Raw genomic sequence first — 22,592 nt, 5'->3', positions numbered from 1 at the left:
AGTGAAAAAAAAAAATAAAAAAAAAAATCGAACAAAATACCCGGTATGGATAACCAATGAAGTGAAGAAAGCGATAGGAGACAAGAAAAAAATTCATTCCGAAAATGGAAAAAGAACCAAAACCGGGGAAAACTGGGAGGAACACAGGAAACACCAGAAAGAATGTCATCGAGTGGTCAGGAGAGCGAAAAGAGAATACAAATACAGACTGGCCGGTGAAGTAAGAAATTTCAAAATCGTTCTTCAGATACGCCAAAGGGAAGCAGCCGGAGAGGGAGGAAGTAGGACCGTTGGATGACGGAGACAGAAAAGGAGTGGTAAAGGAGGAAAAAGAGGTAGCTGATAGGTTAAACAAGTTCTTCTTGTCAGTCTTCACAAACGAGGACACATCCAATGTACCAGAACCCAAAGAGATCTTCAATGGAGATCAAGAAGAAAAACTGTCGACAATAGAGGTAAGCCATGATGATGTCCTCCAACAAATAGAGAGACTGACAAGCGACAAATCACCGGGCCCAGACGGAATCCACCCAAGGGTATTAAAAGAACTAAGAACAAAATAGCGGAAATACTCCAACGAGTTTGCAACCTATCCTTGAAAACTGGGGAGATCCCGGAGGACTGGAAAATAGCAAATGTTACACCTATCTTTAAAAAGGGATCGAGAGGTGACCCGGGAAACTACAGGCTGGTAAGCTTGACTTCGGTTCCGGGCAAAATGGTAGATAAGACAGCATCTGTGAGAACATAGAAAAAAAATGGACTAATGAAAGCGAGCCAACATGGCTTCTGCAAAGGAAGATCGTGCCAAACGAACTTACTGCACTTCTTTGAGGGGATAAACCGCCATGATGGACAAAGGGGAACCCATAGACATCATTTATCTCGACTTCCAAAAAGCCTCTCACAAGGTACCCCATGAACTCAAGAAGCTGTGGAACCACGGGGTGGAAGGGGACATACACAGATGGGTTAAACACTGGTTGGCAGGCAGGAAGCAAAGGGTTGGAGTGAAGGGACACTACTCGGACTGGAGGAGGGTCACTCACGGTGTACCGCAGGGGTCAGTACTCAGACCGCTGCTGTTCATGTATTTATTAAATGACCTAGAACAGGGACGAAGTGTGAAGTTATAAAATTTGCAGATGACACTAAACTCTGTAGCAGGGTTGGAACCATGGAGGAATGTGAAGACCTACAAAGGGACCTGAACAAACTGGAGAAATGGACAAAAAAATGGCAGATGAACTTCAATGTAGAGAAACGTAAGGTCATGCATATAGGGAAAAGGAACCCGATGTTCAGCTACAAAATGGGGGGATTAGTACTAGGGGAAAGTAACCTTGAAAAAGACTTGGGTGTGCTGGTGGATACAACAATGAAGTCAACGGACATAATGCGCAGCAGCCTCAAAGAAAGCTAACAGAATGTTGGGTATTATTAAGAAGGGTTATCACAACCAGAACGAAGGAAGTCATCATGCCGCTGTATCGTGCGATGGTTGCGCCCGCATCTGGAGTACTGTGTCCAATATTAGTCACCGTACCTAAAGAAGGACATGGCGATACTTGAGAGGGTTTCAGAAAAGAGCGACAAAAATGACAAAAGGTATGGAAAACCTTCCATACGCAGACAGGTTGGAAAGGTTGGGGCTCTTCTCCCTGGAGAAGCGGAGACTCAGAGGAGACATGATAGAGACATACAAGATCATGAAAGGCTTAGAGAAGGTGGAGAGGAACAGATTTCTTCAGCCTATTGGGAACCACAAGAACAAGGGGGCACTCAGAGAAATTGAAAGGTTCAGAACCAATGCTAGGAAATTCTTTTTTCACCCAGAGAGTGGTGGACACCTGGAATGCGCTTCCGGAGGTTGTGATAGGACAGAGTACATTACGGGGTTTCAAAGAGGGATTGGATAAATTCCTGAAGGATTCGGGATTTGAGGGATACAGATAGAGGTAGAGATAGGACTATGAAAGGTTATAGATAGAAGGAAAAAGGGGAATGAAGGGTTTCAGACAAAGGATCACTTTACAGGTCATGGCCTGATGGGCCGCCGCAGGAGCGGGCTACTGGGCGCGATGGACCTCTGGTCTTGACCCAGCGGAGGCAACATCTTATGTTCTTATTTATGTAGTTTAAAGCACCTGTGATTGACATGTGCCAATTTATGAAGGGAGACGTCAATTGCTGTTTATTTTTTCACTGATGTGATCGACTGAGCGTGCTGGTGCTTCTACATAATATTATTTTGAGCATTAATATAAATATTTTGGCTGTGTGATTTTATCATCTATCTTCATATGGTTTTAAGAGTTTATTAAAAATTGTTGTACACGCAATGTCAAATACTGTACTTCAATGCGTATGACAGTTTAAAAGTAGGAGACAAACAATAAAAGAACTTTACACAAATAAACATACAATATATACGTACAAATATTTACCAGTACAAAAGGAAAGGAGGGTGAACTACAATCTTTAAAGAAAATAGAGAAACATTTAGGGAAAAAAACAACAACTGGAGGGTAATAAAAATAATCTTGAAAGCATGGCTAAGCCTAGAGGAGAAGGTAAAGGAGATTGTGACCTATACGTAAAATCTGATTAAAATTAGGTATTATGAGCATATGCATTAATGATAAATGAATTATGTTAACTATGTCTCAATGTGTCCCTTATATAAAAGTAACTTTTTAAAGAGCTTTTAAATTTTTTGAGTGAGGATTCACCACGTAAGTAAATTGGTAAGTGTTCCAGATCTGAGGTGCTATATCCGAAAAAATAGTAGATCTCCTAGTACCTATTATTTTTAAAGAGGGGATAGTCAGCAGATGCTGTTCTGTTGATCTAAGTGTCCTAACTGGAGAATATTAGAAGACAATCCAGAAATATTGGTGCATTAGTTTCTTGGATTTTAAAGGTTATCAGTGTAGTTTTTGACTTTATAATGATGTCTCAATATTGATTTTTTTTAAAAAAAGTAATATCATCCCTTACCCAGTGAGATCAGGGTCTGATAATTCTCCTCCATCACCTCCCTGTAGAGCTCCTTCTGCTCTTCATTCAAATACTCCCACTCCTCTTGGGAGAAAGAGACAGCGATGTCCTCAAACTTTACAGGCATCTGAAATACAAAGCAGAAACACACTCAGAATCTTCAGCATTGCTTAGACCACCAGATCTCCCAATGCTGGTGCCCATTGGGGTAGGGAAAAGTTTGCATAAGACACAGTCCCACAATGGGGTTATATTTCTCATCACCCAGTACTGGGGCTCAGCAGAGCAGAGGAACATATTTTTGTGAGTATATAATTCAGTGTCACATAACACAGGCTCAGAGAAGGGTCATATTTATTTGAAGAGAGATTTGTGTCCCAGAAAAGGAGCAGAGCAACTAGACAAGAGGCCCAAAGTGCCAGTGTCCAGCCCCAGGACTGCTTAGGATCCCAGATGAGAAAAGTGCAGCAGGGGCAGGATGTTAGGGCCAGTCTCCTACCTGCGCAGAAGCTCTTGCAGGCATTTGCCTGACCTGGAGGCTCTTTTTCTGGCCTCTTGCAGCGCTGGAGGGAGGGAGAGAAGGGCAGAGACGGAGATTTAGAGCTGGAGATTTCCGGTTTATCTGCAAACAAGAGAAACAAAGAAAGCGTTAACAAGAGATTGCCTATTTGGCACAGACCGATGACGTCACAACGGAGAGGCGGATCTTCTCACTGACTGACGCACGGTCTCCAATCGCTTTCAGTGCTGATTGGTCAGAATGGTCCCTGGGGGGGAAGTCACAGAAGGGTCCGCCCTCTAACCTTGTCAGCCTGGGTTGTGTGACCCCTCCTAAAGCTGCATTAAACAGAATCTCTCCTCATCCACTCAAGGGTAGAAAGGAAGAAAGCCTTGGAGCCTTAGTTTGCTCTCTCTCTCCAACCACAGTTCCTTCTCACACTGGCACTTGGAACATAAATCTCTCCTTTCTGTGAGGTCTCCTATTTCTTACCTGGCACTCAGACAGTAACAGCTCCCCCACATCAATCATGCCATTTAGGGGAAACCTTACTCTATTAATCACTTGATGCCAACATGAGATGGGCTTTCTAGGGTTTCCTGCTAACCATCCATCTTCCGTTTCCCTTCCCTGGAGGTCTGGCATCTTTTTTTTTTTTTTCCGTCTTCATCCCCAGATCCACCTTTTCTCAACTACCCTTTCATCCTTCATCTATTCCTCCATACCTAATACCCCAGGATCCACCATCTCTCCCTTTCTCTTCCCAACTACCCTCCTATCTAGTATGTCTATCCCCCCCCCATCCCTTGCGTCCAACTTCTCTCCTTTTCTGTTCCTTCCCTCTCTAAATCCCATTCTCCACTATCTCTCTCCCTCGCCTGTTTTAGACCCTTTATTTCTTCCCCCCCAAAGTCCAGCATATACAGGTCTCTTTCAACCCCTCCTTCCCTCCCTCCGTGTACTTTTACACCAGGACCCCTCCCTGAAGGCCTACACCATCCCCCCTGAAGACCTGTCCTGCCTATCCCCCTGAAGGCCTGTACCCCCCCCCCCCTCCAAAGGCCTGTGTGTTCCCCCCTGATCTCCCACAGATCCATTTACCTAATTCCAGCAGTGGAGCAGCCTGCAGAGAGAACTGTCTCCTTTGCCGCGGTCCCGCCACTACTCTGATGTCAGAAGCAGGATCGCAGCAGAGGAAACAACAACTCCGGAGGCCGATGGCAACCTTCAAGGATCGTTAATGTACTGGCAATCCTCTCTGCAGGCTGCTTTGCTGCTGGAATTAGGTAAATGGATGCGCAGGAGACTAGGGGGGAATTCAGACACCAGCACTTCCCGACTGACCTCCCCCCTCAACCTCTAAAGCAGGAGCAGCAGCAGCCGGCCAGCAAGAGGCAGCGCTGCCGCTCCTGCTTTAGGGGGAGAGGGGGGAGGGTCAGTCACCAAAACAGGTGGCTGATTCTTTTTTGTTTTAAATCGATTCACCTGAAGTGAATCGGTGAATCGATTCGAATTGTGAATCAGGCAGCACTACCTGCCAGAAAATTTTGCTGCAGCTCCACAGACACTCCCCCAGCAGTAGGAGGGATGCCCATTCCCTTCCACCACCAATCAACCCGCCCATACCCCTCAGCAGCGGGAGGAATGCCCATTCCCTCCCACTGCCAACCTAGCCCCCGACACCCACCTGCAACGGGAGGGATGCCCACTCTCTCCCCCTGCCACTGTTATGCCTCCAACGAACCCCTGCTCTTCTTACCTTGTTTATAAAGGCTAGCCAAAGGGATGCCTACTCCCTCCAGCCAGCAGACCCGCCTCTTCAAAATGGCGGGCATTCCCTCCTTGGTGCATACTGAGATACGCCAGGGAGGGGCCTAAGGCTCTAAATGGCTTACATTACCTAAGTTATTGGCATCTGGGCAAATCATAGCCCCAAATGAACCCACAGAAGGACCTTTAAGCAACCTGGGGGGGGGGTGTTAAGTACATGTTTCACTAGAACCTCCCTCTCTAAAACTCACCCAAAACCTACTATACCCACCTGTCTACCATCCCAATAGCCCTTATAACTGCAGGTGGCACCTATATAGCAGTACATTAGGTTTTGGGTGAGTTTCAGTGGGCTCACACTTTCCACCATTAATGTAGTGGCTAGAGTGTGATATGGGCCTGGATCCCCCTCTCTATGGTTCACTGCTTCAGATACCTGCTTGCTGCTCTACTAGGATTTTCCATTCCAGAACAGGCACGTGGGATCTCTTAGGGAGAGGAGGAGCTAGTGGATTTTGCGGATGGGCAGACTGGATGGGCCCCTTATCTGCCTTCATGTTTCTCTGTTTCTAGAAGACAGATATATACTGTTTTATGCAATAGGGGATGGAAGGGGGAGGTCAGTGACCATTGGGGGAATGGGGGGATCATACCTTCATGCATCCAGTGGTCATCTGGTCAGTTTGGGAATCTTTTAAAACGGGTCTAATTCTGGACGTCTAAATGGCATCCTGGACATCTTGGGAAATGGTTATGGCCCAAGAAGTCCAAGTGCTAAGCACGCCCAACTCTCGCCCATAACATGCTTCCAAACCACCCCCCTAAACTTTAGATGCAGTGCAGACAAAAAAGTCTAGCAAGACGACTAGAAAAAAGGCTGGTTTTGAAAATCGACACTTGGGCAGATCTCTGCCATTTTCTGGACTTCTTTCTTTTTTGAAATGAGCGGGAAAGCATACTAAGGCCACGTTTTGCTGCTGTTTTGTAAAACGGCCCTTTAAAGTACTGGCCACTAAAATAGTCAGTGGTCTCCATCACAAAAGCGTCATAGGGAGTAGCCCGATGGTCAGTGCAGGGGACCAGGTTCAATTCTCACTGCAGCTACTTGTGACCCTGGATGAGTCGCCTAAACCTCCATTATCCAGATAAAATAAACAGATTATGGGCAGGATGCACAAACTTCCAACATCACGGTAAAAATTACCGTGGTGGGAGCAATTCTTTTTGCACAGTAATACTCAGCATAATAGCATGCAAATTATATGTATGCTATTCATACGAAGAATCACCGGTAGAGGAGGAACTGTGCCTGGTGCTTGCTCTTCCTGGGTACAGCTCCTCCCTCCTGTCAGTCTCGAATTGCTCTCCCTGCTCCAATCAACTGAGTCACAGTACTGCTTCCCTTGCCACTCGGCCATTCGGGGCTTCTCCTGCTGACTCAGTTGCCATCAGTTGAGCTGGAAGGGGAATCTCCAAAGCCGCCAATGAGCAGCTTTGAGGCCTCCCCTGCCAGCTCAGTTGATCAGCCAGCAGGAAGAGCAGCAAAAGCCCTCTTCCCCTCCCCCAACACTCTTCCAAGCCCCTGAAACAAAACCCCGGTGGTCTATCGGGCTAGGGGGGTCAGACCCCACCAACTCTAGGACCCTTCCCCCAACAACCCCCCAAGCCAAAACCCTGGTGATCTAAAGGGCTGGGTTGGTTAGGTTAGATCCCCCCAGATCAAGGACCACAGACACCCTTTCATGAAAATTAGCAAGAAGCTTAGAGGGAACATTGGAACAAAGGTAGGCTGGTATTTCTATGGGAACCCTGGAGAACCAGTATCTATCCCCTCGGGAGTCCCGTGGATCTGAGGGGGAATCCCACAGGAGTTCCATGGACCTAGGGGGATCCCTGTTCCTGTGCAGATCTCTACTATAGAGACCACATGAAAGTTCCTTTTACAGATTCCACAAACATGAGATGAAAACAATTCCTGAACTCATCAGATACTGAAAACCAGATTAACCAATCTATACATTTACGAAAAATTTACCATATTTGTGAAGATGATGTGTTCGGCTCTTCCCTTGCCCTAGTGTAGGGATGGAACACAGCACACACACACGCAGGATAAAGGTCAGGCAGAGGCTTTGCCGTGGCAAGCTCCAAACTCCTTTTATTATGCTTCTATGCTAATGACATCATAGTAACTCCCTTGTGTACATCACTAATGATTGGTAGAATACAAAGTCACATGCATTTACATCGTGTCACTCTGAACTCTGCACGTAGGCAATGCCTGATTAACACGTAGACAAAACCTGATCCCTGTCAGCTGATGTCCTTTCCAAATAAGGACTGCTTAAGATAAGGGTTAATTTGTGACAGGTAAGGGGGAGAGAGGGAATAATTCAGCATTCTTTCACAGGGGCTTAGAAATCAGTGCGCTGACCTCGCCCTGTTTCAGAATGGCGTCACTTCACACTAGACACTTGGATGTAGTATTATTTCAAAGAAGAAAAGCATAGATTCATCAAAAGAGAGCCTTTTCATTTTTAAATGACATACAATCTTAGACTATAAAGAATGGAGTGGAATTATTTTTTTATATTTTACATTTTTATACAAGCACACACATACTGTATATTTAATATTCAAGCAAAATACCAGTTGAAATAAAGAAATCAGTAAACTAATAAGAGAAAATTACACAAATAAGGAAATAGTCCACAATATTAAGGAGGAGCCACAGGAAAAAGAAACAGGGGCCACAGATGTTAGGCGATTCTACGACTCTCAAAAATCATAACATGTCTGGAGAGAATGCATTTATAGATAGGGTTAGCGGATGCAATATAGTGATGTTACACCTTCACCGACTCAGATGCCCTCCTGACAAATAAACAGGCTGAGGGAGGCGGGGCTGGGGGCAAGGCAGTGGGGCGGAATGGGATAGGATTTGGGGTGGCCATGGATCCAGATTTTATGGTCAAATATATTTTATTGAGCAATCAAAAACACAGCAAGATAACACAAAAGTACAGAACCAGCTCAAAATTTTAAATAGTCCCCAAAAGAACCAGTCCCCCCCCCAACCCCCCCCCCCAAACCCCCCCTCCCATCGTACCCACCCCTGGGTCCTCCTTCGAAACACAAAGTAACAAAGAATCTAAGTAACAAACCATACAAAAGAGTACAAAAGGGTAAGTACAGACAAAGCTTCAGTTAAGTATCCGGCTACGAGCCAGAGGGGTCAAAGTATTCCAGAAAGGTTCCCAAGTGGTCTGGAAAAGACGACCTTGACGAGAAGACAAGTCCGTCACATCCCTGCGCTCCCACATCAAAAGAGAAATCATGCGACTCCTCCAAAGGGAATAGTCCGGAGCCTCAGCTGCAAGCCATTTGAGCAGGATGCATTTCAGTGCAATCAGGATAGCCCACTTGAGGAAAGCAGCAACTCCCTTGGAGCGTGGAAAGTAGTGAGGAACAGTCCCAAATAAAAGCAAAGGGGAACTGCGAACAGTTACATGCCAAAGACTCTCCACAAAAGCAAATATAGCAGTCCAAAAAAGTTGTATCTGAGGACAAGTCCAAAACATGTGGCCCAAGCTGGCCTCCGGAGCCTGACAACGAAGGCAGGCTGCATGGGGACGGAAGTGAGCCAAATATGCCCTTTTAGGAGAAACATACAAACGAAAAATCAATTTAAAATGCTGCTCCCAAAAGGTAGCATATTTACGAAAAGCAGGCAGTCTACGAACAGCCTGAAGGAGAATATCAGAAGGCAAATCAACAGCAAGATCACCGGACCAAGCATCACGCAACTTAGCATGGTCAAACAAAGGGCATTCATCCTTCAAGTGGCGGTGATGAAACGTGAGAGGGACCGGCAGCTGAGAACCAAAGGTAAAGGCCGTAGACAAAGTCTCATGACAGGCAGCCTGCAAGGAGCTAGATGGTAAGGAAGAGATATAATGATGGATTTGCATGTAAGCAAAATAGTCAGTAGGAGGGAGATCAAATTCAGTTCGCAACTGAGCAAAAGATTTAGGGGCGCCTTCATCAGTAACCAAGTGAAATAGATATTGAATGCCCCTTGTTTCCCACCGAGCAAAACTCGGCCCATCAATCCCAGGTAAGAAAGAACCATTAAAACGAATAGGAAGGAAGGGAGAAACAGAAGGAGAGAGAGTGTGAAATTTACAGACCCAACGCCAAACCTTCCGTAAGGGTCGATGTAAAACTTTCATAGAAAGAGACTCAGGTGCAAGAGAAGGAGTAGAATGAAGATAGGCACTAAAATGAGTAGAAGAAAAGCAGGAAAGTTCCAGAACTGAGTTAGTAAATGCTGAAGTACCCCTAAAGAGATCATTAATATGCCTCATTCCACAACCAACTGTCAAATAGCGGAGATTCAACAATCCCAAGCCACCCCTATACCAGGGAGTCGCCGCCCGCTTGTAAGGCAAGCGAGGCCTCTTACCGGCCCAAAGAAATTTCTGAACCAGTCGTTCCAACCGGCGCTCGTCACGAGACGTCAAATAAAGAGGAAGGACCTGAAAAACATAAAGCCAACAGGGGACCAGAAGCATGTTATACAGGTGTACTCGACCCAAAAGTGAGAAAGGAAGAGACTCCCAAAGGTGCAACCTATTCTGTAATGTCTGAAACAGAGGGGTCACATTCAGCCGGTACAAACTAGATAAGTCCAGCGGAATATTAACCCCCAAGTACCGCAAAGAAGAGTCAGCCCAACGAAGAGGGAAAACACCCCTCCACGATGTTCGCAAATCCGGCGGAAAAGATAAGGCCAAGGATTTATCAAAGTTGAGAGACAGCCCAGAATAAAAACCAAATTCAGAGATGAGATCCAGAGCCGCCGGGAGAGAATCTTCAGGTCGGGTAAGAATTAAAAACATATCATCCGCGTACGCCAGAGTCTTAAGTTCGAAGTCACCAACCGAGAGACCTCGGACCTCCGCGAACCCCCGAAGAGTGCATAACAACGGTTCCAAAGAAAGAAGGAACAAAAGAGGGGAAAGAGGGCATCCCTGACAGGTGCCATGAAGAATAGGAAAAGAGTCAGTACAAGTCCCGTTAACAAGCAAGGAAGCCAAGGGATTGGAATAGAGGGAACGCACAGCATCTAGAAAGAACCCCCCGAGCCCCACATATTCCAAGGTACGAAACAAGAAGGACCAGTGAATGCTATCAAACGCCTTAGAGGCATCAAGGCTGACAAACAAGGTCGGAATCTGAAAAGATTGACACTGAGAAAGAGCAAGAAGTACCTTGCGGACATTATGTACGGACTGTCGGCCCCGAACAAAACCCACCTGATCCTTATGGATAAGCAGCGGTAAATGAGGAGCAAGACGATCAGCCAACATACGAGCAAAAAGTTTTAGATCTACATTGATCAATGAAATGGGACGATATGATTCCGGCAAATCCGCAGTCTTACCAGGCTTCAAGAGTAAGGTAATAAGGGCCTCATTGGCAAAACGTGGAAAAGAACCACGGGCCACAGCTGCATTAAAATATGCCAATAAAGGTCCATAAAGTGTCGGAGAAAGGAGCCGATAGAAATCACCCGAGAACCCATCCGGGCCCGGAGCCCGATCAGAGCGGAGTGATTTAATAGCAGACTCCAATTCAACCGCCCTAAACGGACTATTAAGAGAGGCAATCGCAGCCGCTGACAAACGAGGCAACCCAGAAGAGTGAAGATAGTCCGATATCATATCCAAAGAAGCGTCTTCCGGAGCTTCATATAACCGACTAAAGAAATCAAATAAGACCCCAGAGATCTCGGAAGTCCGAGACACCACACCGCCGCCCTGGGTACGCATAGATAAAATCGGCTTCCTGCCAGTCGCAGCGTTAACCAAACGAGCCATAAGACGGCCGGGTTTGTTACCGTAACGAAGGAAACGATGATGATAAAAGGCTTTACATTTTTGGGAACGAGAATGGATAAGGGAGTTCAGGGCCACCTGAGTAGATAAATAGCAGTCTCGAGTCTCCGGAGAAGGGTGAAGAGAAAAGGACCGCTTTGCCAGACGTAAAGCCCGTTCCAGAGTAACGATCCCCTGATTAATACGCTTATGACGAGCACATAAAAATGAAATGATATGTCCCCGAATCACCGTCTTCCCAGCCTCCCAAAACAAGATAGGATCATCCATGTGGGGAGCATTATTTGTCGAATAATCGTCCCATTGAGTCTGCAAAAAAGCACGAAAGTCCTCATCCTTAGCAAGGTAAAAGGGGAACCGCCAGGACGGTGCGCGGAGGTACGTAGGATCCAAGACAACATCAACCCAAATCGGGGCATGATCCGAGATAGACAGAGGGCCAAGCTCCGCCGAGTGAACAGAAGGAAAAAGAGAAGAGGACAAGAAAATATAATCGAGACGGGACCAAGTGCCATGGGCACGAGAGAGATGGGTATAGTCACGAACCTCAGGGTGTAGAAGACGCCACGGGTCTACAATCGAAAGGGAGTCACAGAAATCAGAAAGGAGATGACCTTTAGAACCCAAAGAAGAGGCAGAAGAGCTAGATTTATCCTGATCGGGATGCATCACCAAATTAAAATCTCCCAAAAGAAGCAGCGGGTCATCAGGAAAGCGAGAACGAAGCTGAAGCAATCGCTGTAAAAAGGCTGATTCTCCAGAATTAGGGCCATAAACCACTAGGAAAAGATAGGAGCGACCACCCAAAGTAAGGCGAAGAAGCAAGAAGCGACCGTCAGACGACTTATCAAGAACCCGGACACCTATTGGCGAAGACTTACGGACCAGCACTGCTATGCCCCCATGACGACCCGAAGAGGAAGCAAAAAACACCTCCCCCACCCAGGATCGACGTAACTTAAGATGTTCTGCATCAGTCAATCTAGTTTCCTGTAGACAAGCAATGTCAGTCCGGTAGCGTTGTAGAGCAACAAGTATTTTGGATCTCTTGACAGGCGACGTGATCTCCCCAACATTCCAAGAGGCAATTCTAAAAGGGGTACTCATAGTAGAAAAGCAGGAAGGAAACAATGCCAGAAAAGGAAAAGCAAGTGAAAACTACCCCAAGGGCCCAGCCTCCCCCAGAGCAGTAAGAATCGCCAAATAATTGTAGGGGACAGAAAAGACCAACAATAAAACGTATCAAACTTATTGAGCAAATATACCGAAGGAGGACCCCCCACCCCCATGAACCCACCCCAACAACTCCCAAAGCCAGCCACCCCAACCCACCCCCAAAAGAGAACCAAGTAACACCTTCTAGAAGGTAACAGAAGAAACACAATTGGAAGGTGGACCCCCCACCCCCCAAACCCAACCCAACCCACCCTATCCCAAGACCCCCTAACTACCCAACCCATCCCAACTCCCACCCCCTTGGAAAATTCTGCTCCACAAAAGGGGAACAGAAAAGAGTCACACAAAGATGTGAACGGGGCCCCAAATCCCCCCAATCCCACTCCCATCATACGCACCCCAGGTACTACAACACTCATCCAATCATCCAAACAAACCCCACCAAAACCAGGAGAAACTAGGGCCCAAAATGTGGCAGGGCTGTGAAACCAGGGGAACAGAGAAGCCCGCCAACCACCAGTACTAAAGCCCCCCCCCCCCCCACTTCCAAACAGTGCACCAGTAGCCCAACAAGCGAACCACAAACCATGCAAAGGCCTTGCAAACCAAAGAAACAAACAGTCTCTCCCCAAAACAGGCAAACCAAACATACACACACACACAGGAGACCCAAAGCCACAGCGGACCCCATAAGCAATACAAGCAAGGAGCTGACACCCAAGAACCCACAAAAGAAAAAAAGGGGGGGGGTCAGCAGGCATCGCAGGAAACCCTCCAGAAACGGAGCCCTCCACAGACCAAGCTAGGGAGGCTGCCTGCCCTCGCCTTAAGGTGCTTAAACCAAAGGTACAGCGGGGGCCCCCTGGGCGTCGCTCCCAGACAGGTGGCCCGCAAAAGCTCCAAACAAGCACAGTGGTCAAGCAACCAAGAAGCAGGCAGAACCGGGTCCATCCAAAGTGCAGGGCAGGGGATGCAAGGACGCGATGACAGCAAAAGTCAAAGAGGCAAGGCAATGGAAAAGTGTACAGACTCAAAGGGATAAACAAAACAAAGGCAAGGGAGTGTGAACACTCCAACAGGGACCAAAATGCCAAAAGAGCCAAATAGAAATAGGGAGCCATCCCAGAGTCACAAAGCTGGGTCCCGCAGACCAAGGGAAGATCTCTCCAGTGGAAAGTGCTAGGTCAGCGCAGCAACCAGGACAGGAAGACTCAGGGGGCCGAAGAAGGCCCTGCTTCACCGGGTAACTCATCCAGGTAGGTTTGCGCGGCTTCCGCTGAGTGGAACATTCGCCATCTCGAAGGGGTCCAGATCTTGAGCTGCGCCGGGTAAAGAAGCTGGAATCGCAGTTTTCGGTCGTAGAGAGCTGAACACACAGGGGAGAAGCGCCTCCGGCGTTCCTGTAGCGCGGGGGAGTAGTCCTGGAACAGGCGCACCGGGACGTCTTCAAAAGAAAGAGTATTCCTCTTCAGCCGGTACTGCCGCATTAATTCAGCTTTAACAGCCGAGTTGTGAATCTTGCAAATAGTTACTCGAGCCCGCTCTCGATCATCAGAGCGCCGGCCCAGGCGGTGTGCACGGTCCAGCCGCAGCGGTCCCACGCCAGATGGAAGCGGCAGTGCCGCTTGCAGCCAGGACTCCAAGGTGGAAAGCAGTCTGGCATCAGGGACTGTCTCGGGGAGACCCACCAGGCGCAAGTTGTCCCGCCTCGAGCGATTCTCGAGGTCCTCCAGCTTGTCGGCCTGGCGCTGAAGCTGCGCCTTCATGGAGGTCAAATCGATAGCGGAGGCCGCACACGTGTCTTCAACTCCCGAGACGCGGCTCTCCAGTTCACCCGTGCGCCTGGTAGTCTCCCCCAGTAGAGCTTCAAGCGAGGTGAGCTGGCTAGACAGGTGGTCAAATCGCGAGTCAAGAGCTCTAACCACCGAAGCCGACAGCGCTGCAATATGGGCCTCTGACAAGGGAAGCGCGGAACCCAAGTCCCCCGCCGCCATTTTAGAGTCGGACCGCGCCGAACGAGTCTCCCTTTCCTTAGCTGCACGACTCGGCTTACTGCTCATGACCGGGCTAGGTTGCTGCACGAACCGATCCATGCACGGTCCCAGAGGTCCTGGAATGCGCGGGCCAACAAAAGAAGAAGCTTAAGGAGTGGAGAGATTCGGGGCCCCGGAGCACGAGTAAGGCACGTCTCACTCGGCTCAACACATCACGTGACTCCCTGGATCCAGATTTTAATTCCACAAAATCTGGCAACCCTACAGTCATACATAGGGTGTACTATACTCCTGCTGGCTTGATTATCTCTTCCTCAAGTAACAAATGTGCTCATGCCCTCTGGCAACTCTTAAAATACAATCCTTTTGGAATCATATCTTTGGCTCTCTAGGTGCCTTATGAGATAGTCTGGTCCGGAGTTCTCCTATGGGAGCTTTGTTTGGTAAGGCTGCTTGTTGTGGGGTCTTTGGGATGGGGAAACGCAGTCTTGGGGACAGGATTCTCCCCCGAGTTTTTGGCATTGGAGAAATCAACCCCATAGGTTGCTACTTTTCGAGGTTTTGGAGGCTCATCTGACTCCTAAATTTACAAGAATCTTTCTGTTGATCTGGGACCCTTAACTCCAGTCTTTATCATACAGAGCTAGAAGTCTGATTTTGAATGATTTACATTAATATACTGCTTTTTTTTTTTCCTGTTGTGATGGTCACGTTCCATCTTTAGGGTCTTACTTAGGGGGGGGGAAAGTTGGTATACTTTGTACTGCTTGGGGGAACTATTTACAATGTTAGCATAATTCCAGGAGTGGGGCCACAAGAACTAGAGCTCTGCTTGTATTTTTCATTTGCACTGTTCAGATATGTTCCTTCAGTAAAACAGATTGAAATATAAAAGTCAGTACTCTAGGTTCCACTGGTGAGAGACCAGAATCTAGGAACGCAAAATGGGAGTTTGGGAGGAAGAGTGGCAAAAAACCTGGCAGATCTTGCACCAGGGTCCTGGTAGGGTCAGAGGAGCACAAGAGATTAAGTGCCCTGGAGCCAGTAGACCACTAGGAGGCAGTCAAGAAACTAGCCAGCAGGTTTTAAACCCAGGAGAGTGGGTAAATGTAAGCCCAAAAGATCCAAGAAGAGAAAGTAGACAAGCGAGTCCAAACCCTGACTCACAGTCCAAGAGAAGGAGCCTGGTCAAACCCTGTGATTTGGAGCCCACTGAAGGTTGGAATGGGGTATCTGCCATGGTGTCTCAGCCAGAAGGGGAGACAGAGCTCCAAGATGATTATTATCTGTAGGGGATTCAAAGCCCAATTCAAGATCTAGCTACTGAGCTAGACCAGAGTAAGCGCCAAATTGAAGACCTGTTAGAAGACCAGTTATTTGCTGTGGAATATGTGGCTAAATTAAGGGAGGAAAAGAAAATCCTCCAGAGGCAACTGGTGGAAGTCCAGGACCAGTTTTCTACGCAAAAGGAAAGTTGGGAAGAGGCTTGAGAAGCCCACAAAGCTGTTCAGACTCAGCCGAATGAGATGGAAGTAGCTAAGAATAATATAATGAAAGAATTGGAGGAAGTGATGTCACCGTCTAAGATGGACGTTTGATTTTTCAGCTCCGCATGCCCTCCGTTTTAATTCGCTAGAACCTCCCATCCCCACTTGCTTTTTCCCTACTTTTGGCGGTGAGTTGGATTGAGGAACATTGTGTCCGAGGTTATTCGCTGGAGATGGCTCAGTCAACCCGTAAAACTTTGCGCGATTATGCGTTCGGCCCGGCGGGGCCTGCTGCAATGTCAGTGATGTCGCACCCGGACAGGGAGTCTGAGCAGATGCCGGTTTCACTCACAGCAGTGGTTGGAGTGGAGTCGGAAGTAGACCCACTAGTGGAGGTGCAGGCGATGTTTGTGGAACTGCACCAGGAGATGAAAGATTTGCGTGGAGATTTTACTACACTAGCGGGAGAGCTCCGTAGTGAGATTGCGGAAATTGGATCGCGAGTGAATGAGCTGGAGACTTTGGTTGATGAACAATATACTTCCTTGGAAAGGCTGGATACTCGATGCACGGCCTTGCATTCTCAGCAAGTTTCGGTGTTTGATAAGCTGGAAGACCTTGAGAATCGGAGTCGCTGGGCCAATTTGCGGATTCGAGGGCTTCCGGAAGTGCCGGATTATAAGGATTGTGAGTCGGTGGTGCAGAAGATTGTGGGCACATTGTTTGATGGATCTTCAGTTGATGGGCTTTTGTTACCAGTGGTGATAGAGCACGCTCATAGAGCACTGGCAGTGCCGAGAGGTAATAAGCCAAGAGATATTATTGTTTAAGGATTTTAAAGTAAAGGAGGTGATTTATCATAAGGCCAGAGGTATGGAGGATTTTAAGTGGGATACTTTTGCTTTGGAAATTTACCAAGACCTCTCAGCAGTGACTTTACGTCGCAGAGTGGAATTGAAACCTTTACTGCGCCTCCTTAATGAGAAAAATATTCGCTATAGGTGGCACTATGCATTTGCTTTACTTTTTTACCTTAATGGTACTTTGCGTACTGTTAAAACTTTGGAGGCTTTTGAGCTTTTCCTGGGTTCTTGTCTTCTAAGGATTCGTTGGCAGATCCGCCATTGGCAGGTTCTTCGAGAGTGAGTTTGCCACCACGCTCTCATTGGCAGCGGGCTCGCCATACCGGTGGGCGTCTGAAGAGACAATCTGTGGAGCTCCCGCAGCAGCAGAAACTGGCTGAGAAAGAGGTTGGCACTTGACTGACTGTGGATTTTTTCTTGATTTCCTGATGGGGGGCTTTTGGTTGATGGGGGTTGGTTGAGGTTTTGGAGGTATGACAGGCTGGATGGGCTGTTTATTGTATGTGTGTTATGAGATGTGGGGTAATAGGAAGGTTGTGTTTGCAGGGGATTTGTGTTGTTTTGGAGGGAGGGTTTGTGGAGAGGGACTCTTCCTCGGAATGGTAGGGAGCATGATAGTAATGCTTTCTGCAATAATTGGGGGTTGGGTTTGGATGTGTAGTTGTTTGGTGTTTGGGTAGGGGGATGTGAGGGGTGGTGGTTTTTTTTTGCTAGGTTTAGTGATTTTGGGTTGTGATGGGGGATATGCGTTTATTATCACTAAATGTGCGGGGTCTCAATATTCCAGTTAAACGTCATATGTTATATAGAGAGTTGGCATATCATCGGGCTCATATAGTACTTTTACAAGAGACTCATTTTTTGTCTAAGGCGGAATATTTATTAAGGCCTCCACGTTATGAGACTATTTAACATGCGACAAATCATCACCAAAATAAGAAAACTCGAGGGGTGGCGATTTTATTTGCTACGGGGTTACCAATTCAGATTACAAATGTCCTTCGGGATCCTGAGGGGCATTATTTATTGATTTGTTTTTCTTTGAATAACCAGATTTATACTTTATGTAATGTTTATGCCCCTAATATTGAGCAGGGACTTTTTTTTTGCCACTTTGGAAGGGGTATTAGAGGCCCATCAGGAGGGGTTATTATTAGTTGGGGGGGATTTTAACATGTCTCTGAACCCCTTTATTGGATAGCTCAGCCATGGGCACTTTAACTGGGGGTTGCGATAGAGGGAGCTTGTATGCTTTGATCTCACGTTGGGGGCTTTCTGATATATGGCGTGTTTTACATCCGGATAGTCGGGAATATACTTTTTACTCTGCGGTTCATGATTCAGAATCGCGGATTGATTATTGGTTTGGGGATCGTTTGATTTTTCAGAAGGTTTTGTCCTGTACTATTCATGCTGTGGTATTTACGGATCATGCAGCGGTGTTGTTAGTTGTACAGGGGGGGGATTTGGATGCGTTGGTTAGTACCCTGGCGGTTTAATGATGCTTTGTTAGTGGATTCTCAACAGGTAGACTATTTGACGAAGGAGTTACGGGACTATCTGGAGCTTAATGATCTTGAGGATGTTGATCCTATTCTGTTATGGGAGGCATTGAAAGCGGTTATTCATGGTCGGGTGATTTCACGGGAAGCATTTCTTAAAAAAGTTAGGGGCCAGGCGATTGCTACTAAGCACAAGGAATTAATGGATTTAGAAAGAAAGGTTGCGGAGGAAAAGGATCAGTTGGCTGCTATAAGGTTGGAGTTGAAAGATTTGGAATTGGTTAATATGGCCGAGGCATTAAATAAAACACGTCAGGAATATTTTGAATTTAACAATCAAAATAGCAGACATCTGGCCCATAAATTGAAATTACAGGCAACAAGAAATGATATTACTTGTATTGTGGATGGGACAGGGGTTCGTTGTACGACCCCACAGGCTATTGGGGAGGCATTTAATCTTTTTTATAAGGAGCTTTATCAGGCTGATCGATCGGTGAGTGTAGATGGGATTAATTCTTATTTGCTAGGTTTGCCTTTGTCAGTTCTTTCTTAGGAAGAGTCGTCCTACCTCTCTCGTCCGATAACAGCTGTGGAGATTGAGGAAGTAATAGGTGCTCTACCTTTGCATACCTCTCCAGATTTGGATGGGTTTACTAATAAGTTTTATAAAGTGTTTCAAAAGATTTTGATTCCTATTTTGGTTCGAGTGTTTAATACGTTTGATGAGCATCATCTGTTACCGAGGTCCTGGCGGTTGGCAGCAGTGACTTTGCTAATTAAACCGGGGAAAAATCCAGAGAGTTGTTCGGCAAATCGGCTGATTTCGTTGCTTAATACAGACTATAAAATTTTCACAAAAATATTAGCGATTACAAACTTATATGCCTAAACTGTACATTGTGATCAAGCGGGTTTTATTGTGCAACGACAAACGTTTGATAATATCAAATTAGCTTTGCATTTGATGTGGCATGCTCGTACGGTGGGGGACCCGGTAGTAGTGTTATCGCTTGATGCGGAGAAGGCTTTTGATAGGGTGGGTTGTTCTTTTCTTTTTAAGGTGCTTGAGCATATGGGATTTGGACAGCAGTATTATCAGTGGTTACGCCTTCTTTATGATCATCCCCTCTCTTGTTTTAAAATCAATGGAGTTTTACAGCCGACAATAGAGTTAGAGAGAGGGACCAGACAGGGTTGTGCTTTGTCGCCTTTATTGTTCGCCCTATCTATGGAACCGTTGGCCTGTCGGATACGTTTACATCCTGATATAGAGGGAATTGAAGTGGGGTCCCATCATTATAAAATCTTGTTGTATGCCGATGATATTTTGTTATTATTAAGACATCCGGATAGTTCTTTGCCTGCTGTCATGGGAGTTTTGGAAGAATTTGGTGGACTCTCTGGGTTTAAAGTGAATATGGCAAAATCTAAGTTGTTGAATGTTTCTACCTGATTCCCAAGTGCGTTTTTTTTGCAATCTCAATTTGTGTTTACTTGGGCACCTTATCAGGACTTAGAAAGGTCTCTGCCACGCCCTGCTATTTCTTCTGCGCTGTTTGCGCTATCCAGGCCTTCTACAACAGACATCTAATAAATAAACTGAGTGCTCTTGGGATAGGTCCCAAAGTGACGGGCTGGGTCAGGAACTGGTTGAGTGGAAGATGACAGAGGGTAATGGTCAATGGAGATCACTCTGAGGAAAGGGATTGTTACCAGTGGTGTGCCTCAAGGTTCTGTTCTTGGGCCTGTTCTTTTTAACATTTTTATAAATGATATTGCTGCAGGGCTGTCATGTAAGATTTGCCTCTTTGTGGATGATACCAAAATCTGCAATAGAGTAGCCACCCAGGATGGTGTGAATAGCATGAAGAAAGACCTGGCGAAGCTTGAAGAATGGTCTGAAATTTGACAGCTAAACTTTAATGCTAAGAAATACAAGGTTATGCATTTGGGCAGCAAAAACCCAAAGGAACATAGAAACATAGAAAAAGCAGCAGAAAAGGGCTATAGCCCACCAAGTCTGCCCATTCCAAGTATCCCTCCCCACCCAATTTAGGGGTGAAGAACTTTTGTGTATGACAGGGAAAGCAGGACTTGGATGTTATTGTATGTGATGGCCAAACAGGTTGAAAAGGTGACTGTGAAAGCTAGAAGGATGCTAGGGTGCATAGGGAGAGGTATGGTCAGTAGGAAAAAGGAGGTATTGATGCCCCTGTATAAGACTCTGGTGACACCTCATTTAGAATATTGTGTACAATTCTGGAGACTGCATCTTCAAAAAGATATAAAAAGGATGGAGTCGGTCCAGAAGGAGGCCACTAAAATGGTGTGTGATCTACGTAATAAGGCGTATGGGGACAGACTTCAAGATCTCAATTTGTAAAATCTGAAATTTTGAATTTGACGGTACCTGTGGATGAGGTCCAACGTTTACAACAATTGTATCCCTTTTCGTGGACCTCTGGGACACTTTAGTATTTGGGTATTAACTTGCTTAGCACTATAGATCAGCTGTATGCTAGTAATTTTCTGGGTTGCATTCAGGACCTCTTTGGGCTTTTGGAGGATTGGAATAAGCTTTCTCATTCATGGCTGGGGCAGATAGCTGCTATTAAAATGATAGTGCTTCCCAAGATCCTTTATTTGTTTGTGTCATTACCGATAGCTTTACCAGGCTCTTTTCTTCGTGATTTGAATAAAAAGGTGTTTCACTATATTTGGCTGAAAAACCCCCCAAGGGTGAAACGTTCAGTTTTGTGTCATTTAAAAAAAACAAAACATGGGTTTCCGGAACTTGGAGACGTGGTAGATGGCTGGTTAGCTGTTGTGCTCCTTCCTCTAGGCATCAATTGCTGGATTTCAGAGTCATAATTTTTCTTCTACTCATCTGAAAAATCCTGTACTTATGTCTTCTAGCAAGCAGAAGTTACAAGAAAATTCTACAAAGTTTGCAGGAAAAACAAAAAGGTTAAAAGAGGTCCACATACTTCTAGTGAGACCCCTTTACCAATGGACACTTTGGATATGATTGAGGTAATGGAGGAATTAAGGATCAATTTAACTTTGACTGGGTTGAAGAAAGAAATGGAGATTATGAATAATAAGTTTGATGTGATTAACAACAGAATGGATAAAGTAGAAGACAGAGTGGAGAAAATTGAACAAGTGCAGAAGAATTACAAAGAAGATCATAAGATCCTAAAAGAAATGAAAAAGAAGATGACAGATATTGAGAACCACTCAAGAAGGCAGAATATAAGAATCCTTGGCTTAAAGGAAGGGACTGAAGGAAGAAACATAATATCTTTTCTTGAAGAATTAATACCAAAAGTACTACCCATCAAGGCAAAAATGCCAATTGAAATAGAAAAAGCTCACAGGATCCCAGGAAGGACACCTCAAAATCAGGACAAACCCAGGCCAGTAATATTACGTTTACTACGCTTTCAACATGTACTAGAGATTTTAAAAGTGGCAAAGGAAACAAAAAAGTTGGCCTATAAGGACTCAAAATTAATGTTTGTCCCAGACTTTGCCAAAGAGACTGTGCAGCTGCGTAAGCAATTTCTGCAATTAAGGCAACCATTAAGGGATATTGGGGCCAAATATGGACTTTATTACCCTGCTTTGTTGAGGGTCACGTTCAGAGACAAGTTTTATCAGTTTGAAGATCCAGAAAAACTGAAGGAATTTTTGTCATCTCAAGAATCACCAATGATTTAAATGAATAATACTGTAAGTAGAAACAGTGTTTCTATTTTTATATTATTTTATTTATTACTATAGTTTCCTGAACTCAAGAAAATTAAAGATGATTTATAAGCTTATGATTATTTATGATTTATTACATGAAAATTGACATTCCAGCTGTATACAGGTTTTTTTTTAACTGCAAAAGAACTCTATGAGCAGTTTTTTTTCCATTCAAATAAAGAGAAAAATCTAAAACTAAAAGAAAATTCCATCTCATATGCAAATTTATACCTGATGATGAGAGAGGAGGGAAGAACATTCAATACTGTCTTCATTCCAAAATGGAGTCTGAAGTCCAATGAGTCATCTCTGGAATCATCTGCAGCTGTTTGAGCATTTGATTGATATGCTGTCAGAACTGCCTCCGGTGAGTTCATGTTTGTGAGAATGGGAGGCGGATCGGTGTGGGAGAACAGATGCAGGCCTGGATATGTTGTGCTTTGGTGCCTCGTTATAACTGAGTCCCGCCTCCCTCTGATGGAAATGACGTCTAATTTGATAGTGGAAGGGATGATACCACAAACTGGGATGATACCACAAAAATACAGTGCACTGAGAAGCAGCAAACTCTCGCGCTAATGGCTACAGTATCCTGCAAAAACAAACTTAGAACCTATAAGTCAAGCCTGTCATGCTATTACAAAG

The 22,592-nt window shown here is 45.7% G+C and overlaps 1 protein-coding gene across 2 annotated transcripts in view; it reads right to left on the bottom strand.

The window, feature by feature from the left end:
- LOC117354602 (zinc finger protein 850-like) overlaps positions 1-7,429 on the bottom strand; it is a 78,752-nt gene extending 71,323 nt beyond the window's left edge. The window contains exons 1-3 of one of the 2 annotated variants that reach the window (XM_033932390.1): positions 7,305-7,429; positions 3,500-3,622; positions 3,001-3,127 (exon numbers count right to left, since the gene is read on the bottom strand). In XM_033932390.1, coding sequence (XP_033788281.1) covers positions 3,001-3,127; positions 3,500-3,622; positions 7,305-7,307 — 253 coding nt within the window. In that variant the 5' untranslated portion in view covers positions 7,308-7,429. Of the gene's footprint in view, positions 1-3,000; positions 3,128-3,499; positions 3,623-3,991; positions 4,035-7,304 lie in introns of those variants that run through there. The other variant, XM_033932388.1, reaches the window with a different exon arrangement.
- Between the last annotated feature and the right edge of the window lie 15,163 nt (positions 7,430-22,592).

The sequence above is a fragment of the Geotrypetes seraphini genome, chromosome 2 (assembly GCF_902459505.1).
Source record: "Geotrypetes seraphini chromosome 2, aGeoSer1.1, whole genome shotgun sequence".
NCBI lineage: Eukaryota > Metazoa > Chordata > Amphibia > Gymnophiona > Dermophiidae > Geotrypetes > Geotrypetes seraphini.
The sequence above is the reverse complement of the archived record's forward strand: the minus strand, read 5'-3'. Positions and strand labels throughout refer to the sequence as shown.